Source organism: Berghia stephanieae, chromosome 4 (assembly GCF_034508935.2).
Source record: "Berghia stephanieae isolate SIO BIC M18660-M18661 chromosome 4, UCSD_Bste_1.3, whole genome shotgun sequence".
In the NCBI taxonomy this organism is placed as follows: domain Eukaryota; kingdom Metazoa; phylum Mollusca; class Gastropoda; order Nudibranchia; family Aeolidiidae; genus Berghia; species Berghia stephanieae.
In genome coordinates this window covers 61,112,159-61,122,158 of record NC_088363.1, presented here as the reverse complement: position 1 = coordinate 61,122,158, position 10,000 = coordinate 61,112,159, and the positions used below count along the sequence as shown (strand labels likewise).

The 10,000-nt window shown below is 34.6% G+C and overlaps 1 protein-coding gene across 1 annotated transcript in view; it reads left to right on the top strand.

The window, feature by feature from the left end:
* Positions 1–9,815, top strand: part of LOC144970954 (5-hydroxytryptamine receptor 1-like) — a 23,218-nt gene extending 13,403 nt beyond the window's left edge. Inside the window, exon 5 of the mRNA XM_078911168.1 lies at positions 5,738–9,815. Coding sequence (XP_078767294.1) covers positions 5,738–6,769 — 1,032 coding nt within the window. The 3' untranslated portion in view covers positions 6,770–9,815. The remainder of the gene's footprint in view (positions 1–5,737) is intronic.
* The last annotated feature ends 185 nt before the right edge of the window (positions 9,816–10,000 follow it).

The following is a 10,000-nucleotide window of genomic DNA, read 5'->3' as shown; positions in this document are numbered from 1 at the left end:
TATCTGGCCGTTAAAAGCGTTGTATCTGTCGGAAAAATGTAATATTGCCTAAAGAGTCACATCTCGTTCTCCATCTTATGTGTTGCTGTTGGTCAGAGACACTTTGTAAAGCGCTTAAGCACATTTAGTGGATATTGCTCTATCTAAAATTATACTAAAAAAAAACAAAAAAAAAACGCTCAGTGATTAACAAGGTGTGGATTTCACTGTTAGAGTGTCCAGAAACGCGAGATTTAGTTTTTGTAACTTTAAGAATGTAATATTGTCATTAATACCCGTCTTTCAGTGCCATTAGGCCCATAGAGTCGGGGCTTATCCCCGTTTCTATAGCGTGAAACGGACAATAAGAATTTCTTGCTACCGTTTGGATAGGACACTAGTCTATCGAAACGTCCTTTCCGCGAGATCAAACAGGTCCAGCTATCCTGCCGGGTGGACATGAGGAAGAAGGGGAGGGGGGGGGGGAGTGTAGGTGGAGGGGGTCAGATGTCAGAAAGGACACTTTTTAAATTTTGTCCGGTTCGATCGATATATTATGAAGGATTACTATTCTGGCCAAGATTTTAAAACAACGTGAATCTTTTCATGGTAAAAAAAAACAACTTTAAAAACTTGAGCTTTTATATAGCGCAATATCCATTAGACGTGCTCAAAGCTCTTTACAAAGGGTCCCTGACCAACAGCAACACGTAACATTTAGAACGAGACACGGCGCCTGTTTGGTGATCTTACATTTTTTCCCCGACAGAAGCAACGCTGTTGACGGCCAGGTACTCGTTTTACATCTGAGTACGGCGAGAGAATCTGAGTAAAGAGCCTTTTCCAAGGACTCAACTATTCACCGAGCGAGTCTCCAACCCAAGACCTTCCTATCTAAAAGCGGGTGTCATATCACTCGACCACATAGCCACACAGATACGACAGAATCGACGTGAGCATATATGCAGGTCTGACATTCGAACCCACATATGGGCCTAGTTTGTGGACAATATTTTACGTCATTTAAAATAAATTTCCATTACAATAATGAGCCCATAAGGAATTAGGTTATCAGACCTGAAAAAAAAGTGAACTTTAAGGGTCACATCAATCGATCAACCACGCTGCCCATTATGGTGGACCTCGTCCAAAAATCCTAACACCAAGACTTTTAGAAGTCCCGGGTTTGAGTCATTTTGACTAGTATTAGCGATCATTATTATGTATCGAATAACTCAAGCCAAACAGGCCTTCATGGACCTGGGAAACATTTTGAAAAACAAACAGATGTCGTTCGGGATTAGATTCCGAGTCTTGAAGTGCTACGTGTGGCCAATCTTGTTATACGGATGCGAAAGCTGGACTACAAATGCAGAAACACAAAGAACATTGAAGCTTTTGAAATGTGGTGCTTGAGAAGGATGCAGAGAATATCGTATACTGCACACAAAACGAACGAAGAAGTGCTAAAACAAACATACCAACAAAGGAAACTAATGCCCTATAATAGCGGATCGACAACTATCCTTTTTCGGACACATAGTAAGGAAAGATAAAAATGAATACCTGGCAAGTTGTGGAAAAATACCTGGTAAACGCGCCCGGGGAGACAAAGAAAAACACTCATAGACCAACTGAAGGGCTTCACCAACCTAACAATCCAAGAGCTGTTTGAAAAAGCAAGAGACAGGGAGGAATGGAGAGAGATAATTCATGCAGTATCCGAAGCCTGGACCAGGCATGGAACCTAGAAGAAGAAGATTATGTATCGATATATTAGATTAGTTTTCTGGCCAAAACGAAGATTTTCTCTCTAACGCAAAAATTGATGATTATGAGCTATTTTATATTATATGTAGTTTATCTTAATTGAACAAACTGTTACAAACAAACAAACATAATTTGAGAAGATTTGAAAAATAAACATTATGGGAGGAACAAGCAAACACTATCTAAACACTTTGTTGATTTTGATTTTCAATTATCAATCAAAAGGATTTTTGAGTGAGAGAATAGTAGACAATAATATACTATTCTTGCACTCTTGCTTTTTGGACGTGTTGCCGACCGCTGCACGAGCATGCGAGTGCGCGTTGAGGTCATAGTTCGAATTCCAAAGAGCAAGAGTGAAAGAAATCTTTTATTCTACCCCTCAATCGATTCCGATTTCGTCATCTTTGAATAGAAGACATTTTCAAAAAACATTAAAATGATACTTCTTTTTTTTAAATATGATTTTAGTTAAATGTATACTTGATAATGTGACGTCACAAATTATTATTGCAAACATGATGATATCATTCCGCGTTACTATTTAGGGAGAGGGATGGAATAATGAGTGTTTATTCGTCATTGTTTTTATACCACGAGCTATTTTCAAAATTTCAAATGATGCGAGTTTCAACGTGCAACAATTAAAATTTTGATGATAACGAGTGGTATGAAAGCAATATGAATAGCCAAGAATTATATATATATATATATATATATATATATATATATATATATATATATATATATATAATATATATATATATATATATATATATATATATATATATATATATATATATATATATATATATATATATATATATATTATACCACTTTCATTTCGATTTGTTGCTCAAATGAATTCAATATTTTAGTCTGGGGTTCTCATTTCGGTGTTACTATTACTGTCGTGAATTATAGAGATAAAAATGTACCAATATTATGTTTATTTGGACATCGCTATACGCGTAATTCTCTACGCTATGATGGTGTAGCCGTAGATTAACCCGTTTTTGTAGCGGCCAATGAGCGGTAAAAATTATTGCTTGCTCCTCTTTGGATAGGACTCTGGTCTATCGCTAAATGGTTTCCGTTGGTTCAAACACATCCAGCTTACCAAGTTATTATTTGTGCACAGAGGCAATAGGTTTTTTTTTAAATCTCGGCTGCACCCGGGGTTGATATCGGTCTTTTTGCTTGTGAGGCGAGTTCTGGTAAACCGCTTCACTTCAATTCAAACATTGTAAGACTCGGCGTTGTTTTAGAAAAGTGACGCGGAAACTTGACACTTGACACTGATAGTAAACTGAAAATATGGCTCTTAGAGTTTGGTCTTCTATTCTTCACCGTTCACTTTTTTTGGCAGTTGGAATAAACGGGTCAAATACATGTTGAGTTCCTTGGGTGAAATTTCAACTTTCATGGCCTCACCTTCATGTGTCAAAAACTGTCGGAAGAGTTTTTGGTCCCCCGTTCGTCTTTTTCGATGTTGTTATATTTTGTTGTTCTTGCACAAACTTGTACACAGCATTGTTATCGAACGATAAAAAAAATCGATTTTCCGTGGTGTTTTGATGTAGATGATAATTTCAAGATAGTATTTTTATCCAATCAGAATTCGCCATTCATTGTAAAGGGTAGCACTTCGCGTATTAATCCTGCCTGATTCCTTACTTTTATCCAATCAGAGTCAGCCCAAAAGGGATATGTTTATGTTATTTGACGTGTAAAATACGATTTTTATCCTGCAGAGTTGTTTTTTTTTATATTATTATTATATTAATAACTAAGGGATATGGGGTGTAAAAAAGCATTAATGATTCCTATTATAAACAATCAGTGGGACATATGGGCTCATTGTTGCAATGGAAATCTCAAAAAATGACGCAAAAAAACAAAAAATATTGTCCATTACATTGATGTTAAACTAGGCCCATAAGTGGGTTTGGATGTCAGACGTGCATATATGTACACGTCGCCGATAACTAACCGAACACAACTTTGGGCTTGAGTTGATATTATTATAAAACATTTAAAGAGAAATCTAAAGACTCATCTTTACCAGAAATATCATCCTATGCATTTTCTTATTGATGACTAAATTATACGTTTATTTTTTGATTCCATTTTGTTGAATGTCAATTTCATTTTATAAAACTTGCATAGTTAGTGTGTGCGACTGTTGTGTGTGCCTGTTTGGCTATGTACGAGTGTGTTTATGGTTTGAGAAGTAAATTGTAAGGAGCTTTGAGGCTTCGGCATTAAGCGCTATAAAAGAATACTTTATTATTATTATTATTATTATTATTATTATTATTATTATTATTATTATTATTATTATTATTATTAGTATTATTATTATTATTATTATTATTATTATTATTATTGATGTTGTTTTGTTTTCTTCTTCTTCTTCTCTACTTCTTCTTTTCTTCTTCTTCTTCTTCTTCTTCTTCTTCTTCTTCTTCTTCTTCTTCTTCTTCTTCTTCTTCTTCTTCTTCTTCTTCTTCTTCTTCTTAATATTATTATTATTATCTTAATATTATTATTATTATTGTTATTATTATTATTATTATTATTATTATTATTATTATTATTATTATTATTATTATTATTACAATAATGGACAGTATTTTGCGTCGGTTTTTGAGTATTTCTGTTATAACAACGAGTCCAATAATCTTGGGTTATCAGACTTGCAAATATTTACAAATCGCTACAAACCCAAATAAAATATTGTTTCTATCTTTCGCTATCGATTAATTTATTTTTAATTTCATGTTAGCGAAATTAGATAGAGCAAACCAGTCCAAGTTTCAAAAGCAAAGTGTAATGGTATTTTTAGGACATTAACCTGATAAAGAAATTATCATCATTTGCGGAGAGGCAAATTCACCAGAAATCAGTGAGATTATATAAATCATAATTGGAAAGAGAGACAGAGAGAGAGAGAGAGAGAGAGAGAGAGAGAGAGAGAGAGAGAGAGAGAGGGGGAGGGAGGGAGAGAGAGAATCCATACGTAGATAGATAGATAAACAAATAGATAGATTTATATTATTAGTGCAATTTTATTCAACTTCTACATATTGTTTCAAGCTAGAGGTGCCTAAATGAGCCAATAAGATAGAAAGAAAAGCAAACTGAGTAAATGTGACTCATATGAAAGGGGACAAAGCAAAACAAATGTTTCACTTCAGTAGGTGAAAGATTATTTTAAAATGATTTTATGAATAACTCATTTTATATAAGAGTTGAGTTTGGTATATATATATATATATATATATATATATATATATATATATATATATATATTACATGTGTGTGTCGTGTGTGTGTGTGTGTGTGTATGTATGTATGTACATGATTATTCAATTTATAACAAAAGTTCATTCCGATATAAAAACGCTTTGAGACGGTTGGTCACAAACTATGAGTTTTCTTGCGCTAAATTGACGTTTGTGTCTAATTGTCATTTGTAAATCAAACTACATATCACTTTTAAGAAAAGTCGGTTGAAAATAAAATGTGCTTTTTCTTTTCATTTACTTGACAGTATGATCCTTTTTATATACATACAGAATCGAGACAAGTGACTTTGTATTCAATCGTGATGAATGCAATATTATATTTAATAACGTCTTGAAATAGTAGTATCTGTGAATTTGGTAGATTTGATATATATTTTGACTTTTGTGTTTTTTATTAAATTGTTATCAGTTGCCACGATGTTAAATCTTGAAAACAATAAATGGTAGTTTTCGAATAATTGTAAAGAACAGAAAAGCATAAATATTCTAAAATGGTATCTACTATCAGAAAGTTATGGACAGTCCTTCAATTGATTTGAATATTGCAGACCAGTTGATCTATATAATATAGTAGATCTTATATGGCAAAACTAAGAGTTACCTACTCACTTATGTTGTAGACCCGTATCCGTTTAAAATTGACTAAAATAAAACAATATTTTTTTTTAATTCCCCAGATCCACGCCGCTCTGAAAAAAGCAAAGTTCGATCGACAAAAGTGGAAAGCCCAAGTTCCTTTGGCCGAGCGGTCTGATGTATCTTTCACTTCCAACACCAAAGCTAAACGTATTATCAATTCCGTTATTGGCAGAAAAACATTGACGCCTCCAAGACATATAGAATATGTCTGTCCAAATGGACAAAATCTCGGAACTATTTCATATGAACGCCATGAAACAGGTCGACCTAAAATTGGGAAAGTGGCAACAGCTAGACACTGTAGTAATGCAAGCAGTAGTCAAAGATGTCCCGATATTGAAGTATATGATAACAAAATCATAATGAGTCGTTCAATGATAGATAAGAACCTTAAGGCTCGTCTTCTAATAGTATTCACGTCACTACTATTCTTCACCACCACAGCGCCTTACATGCTTTCATCCCTTGTTGACCACTTCATGACTGATTACGAACTACCCGAGGGAGTCAAGTTTGTAAGTCTTTGGATGCTCAACACCAACAGTTTTGTTAATTTCTATGTTTATTCCTTCATTTATGCAGACTTCCGAAAGCGTTATCACGAGCTTCTTTTTAAGGCATTTTGTTGCCACAAATTTAAAAACTGTAACAACATAAACGGCGACCCAGTTAGTAGTCGTGGGAATAAAGTGTCGCAAAGAGACATTGTCGGACAGGTGAATTCCTTCGATCATAGAAAATCTTCCAGCAGTAGCAATAAAGGTATTTTAAATACAAACAGGGGAGCATTTTTTGTTGAACGCTCGTCACAGAGATTTAACAGCTCACAGGGTGCAGAATCGAGTGGGTTTGACTCCGACGCCAGTATTCAAAGACCTCGTCTTCTCCCCAGAGACGATGCCTTCTTACACGGGAGTTCATTAACTATTTTATACAACAACAACAACAACAACAACAACAACAATAACATGGCCCATACACAGTCACCCAATGATAAGACAATCACTCTTATACAAGCGGAATCTCTGTATGATGTGGGGTCAAACTACCTGCCCTCTGTAGATATTTAACTCTCTGAGATTAAGGCTGTGCCTTGTGTCAATTTTCTAAAATGAAACATCTACTTATGAACACGGTCTACATAGACAGAGAGTAGGAAGCAATTACTATTTGTTTAAAGCTACAGAAACCGGGATATACTCACTCTCCTTTCTTTGGTATTGAGGCTCTGAAGGACTAGTTTTAAACGCTGACCTAGCCGTCTGTCAGTGAATCTTTGAGTCGCTCTAAGTCCTGCTCTCTTGTTTAGTCTGTAAAATAAAATTTTACAAGCATCCAGTTGTGATATGGCTTTAGAACGTCAGCCCACAGCAGACACGGAGATGGCCGTTTAATCATGAAGTGAAAGAGGCAAGATAATCTAGGAAGCTGTTCCAGAATGTTATGGTTCGCTGGAAGAGTATATATCCATGTTCAGACACACCTTTCAGCCTCTGTCCGATTTGGGATCAAGAAAAGTACTTAAGTATGTAAAATATAATCTAATCTCATCTATGTTACGAGAGTGGGTTCGAAAGAGTAGCAATTTCCGTAATAATTTCCTCATTTTTAAAAGGATAATTCAGTAAACAATGCATCAAAAGAAGGCTTAAAATCCCAGCTACAGATGGCGTACTTTATATTTCGACATAGTCATTGTCACAACCAGCACAGAGCTACCAACATCGCACCATTTGACACATTCCGTTGACATAAATCTGACGTCCATTTTCACTACACCAAGATCCGACGTCTTTGTCGTTTTCATAATGGTTTCCTTTGAGATCATTCTTCAATTTAGGAAATAAGAAGTCTGAAGGTGCCAGGTCTGGACTGTAGGACTGGATGAAGCAAGGTGGAGAAATCCATTTTCCTCAGTGTGGTTTGAGTCTGTTGACTCGTGTGGGGTCGAGCGTTTTCGTGTTGCAATATCGCATTTTTCTTAAAGTTTTGTTTTACTTCGCCCACTCCATCCACGAATCTTACCCACTGGTAGTATATTAAACACACGAGTTACAATAAACACGCCCCATTCTGGTGTGGATTTCGATGCTTAAACAGTCTTCAGCATTCAGAAATTCTATAACAGTACGCTGCTTGAATCGAAATTCTTTTGGTGCAGACATTTTCTTTTTTGTTGTTGTTGGTGTGACTGAGGTTGTTGACCACGCAATAGGACACACCAAAGTCAATTGATTAGAGAGCATTCATGCCATATGTTAAGGTTCAATTCAAATATCGTTGACATTATGAGGAAAACTGCAAAACTGTCCAGCCCACCCTTGTAGTTATGATCTTCTTGCTGGTGGTTGTAATGTTATCATGACATGGCAATTTCTCTTTAAATCAGAAGATAGTGAAATCAATGATAAGCAGCAAAAACTGTTTTTAAATAAAATAAATAAACAAGGAAAGAAAAGGTGGCCATTCCTATTTCAATGTGCCATTATGAATATAACTCTAAGCATGAGTTATCTTAGAATCAAGGCCAACTTTCTGCTCTCATGGTCAAAAAGCAGTAGATATACCGCTCTACAACCATCCAGTAAATTAACAAAAGATACATTTCTTTTCTGTCCCGTATGTCAGTCAGCATGAATGGTTATCTCTGAAAGACTTCAGAAACACAGTTCAAGCATTTTTAACATGTATCATAGTTTGTTGTTATGTGAAGTTGTGTACTGCTGAAATGAGAACGCATTCCAATAATTAGAATCGTGTTTAACTTTTTAAAAAGCCATATACCCACCAATATCATTTTGGCTAATTTGTGATCCTTCGACTCAAAGTGATGTTATGTTGTAGAAATGTTAATGCTGTAAATTGAGAATAGATATTATTTTTTTTTAATGTGCAGAGAAAACAAAACAATTTGAAATTGAATTGAAGCTTCAATTTAATAAACAAAGACAGATATAATGTGAACGCTCGGGTTTCCCCTTTATTAATAAAACACGATGAGTGAAACACTAAAGACTAATGAGAGATGTGAAAATGGAGAGTTTGTTTGATTCATCGTGTTTTGTTGATAAAGTGGAAATCCAAATCGTTCACATTGTCTGTCTTCGTTTATTAAATTGAAGCTTCCATTCAATTTCCTACAATTTTTTTTTATTTCTTCAAGTTTCAAGCAGCAATACTTTCATTTTCCAAAGAAAAAAAATATAATCTTTATTATAATAATGCTAAACGCTAAAACTTGTAACAACATAAAATCGTTTTAAGACGATATATTAAGAAAATACAAACTTGAGCTTTAATGTAGGGCAATATCCACTAAACGTGCTCAAAGCGCTTTACAAAGGGTCCCTGACCAACAGCAATACGTAACATATATAGAACGAGACATGACGCCTTCCAGGCGATGTTACAATATTTTCCTACAGAGCCAACGCTGTTAAAGGCCAGGTACTCATTTTACACCTGAGTACGGCGAGAGAATGTGAGTAAAGAGCTTTATACAAGGACTCAACAATGCGCCGTGCGAGGCTCGAACCCAGGACCTTCCGATCCGAAAACGAGTGTCAAACCACAAGACCACATAGCCGCATATATCAAAATGTGTCTCTTTAATTAACATAGCCCTATATACATTCCATACCATTGCTAAAGAAAACGTGTCGTCACATCTTCTTCTTTTCCGGTTCAAAACTCATTGGAAGTGTGTAACCAGTCCTTTGGTATGTGTATAAACAGAGAATAGAATACATATTGAATCATAAGCTTCAATAACTATTTTCGCAGCAGAATGCATGGGCAGATTCTTATGATCACCGGGCGTAAAAGGGTGAGGAGGATGGATGATCTTTTATTGACGACCAGCATTAATTTAGGCTACAATATAAAATTCCATCACTCTAAAGCCAAAAGATCAGTGTACAGAGTATTTATTATACAGTCCTCCATAAAACTGGTTTCACACTTACATTGAGATTGGAACCAGTATTTTGACATCACACTACTGTTCACTATTATATCAAAAGATACTTTTTTTTTATTTTTTAACAATTATGAAATACACAAAAACATAGAGATCCTTACTGCTCAATGCAGCCACTGTCACAACCATTCCACCACTGCCACGATCATCTGCATCATTAATAACATTATTATTATTATTATTATTATTATTATTATTATTATTATTATTATTATTATTATTATTATTATTATTATTATTATTATTATCATTATTATTATTATTATTATTATTATTATTATAATAATAATAATAATAATAATAATAATATAATAATAATAAT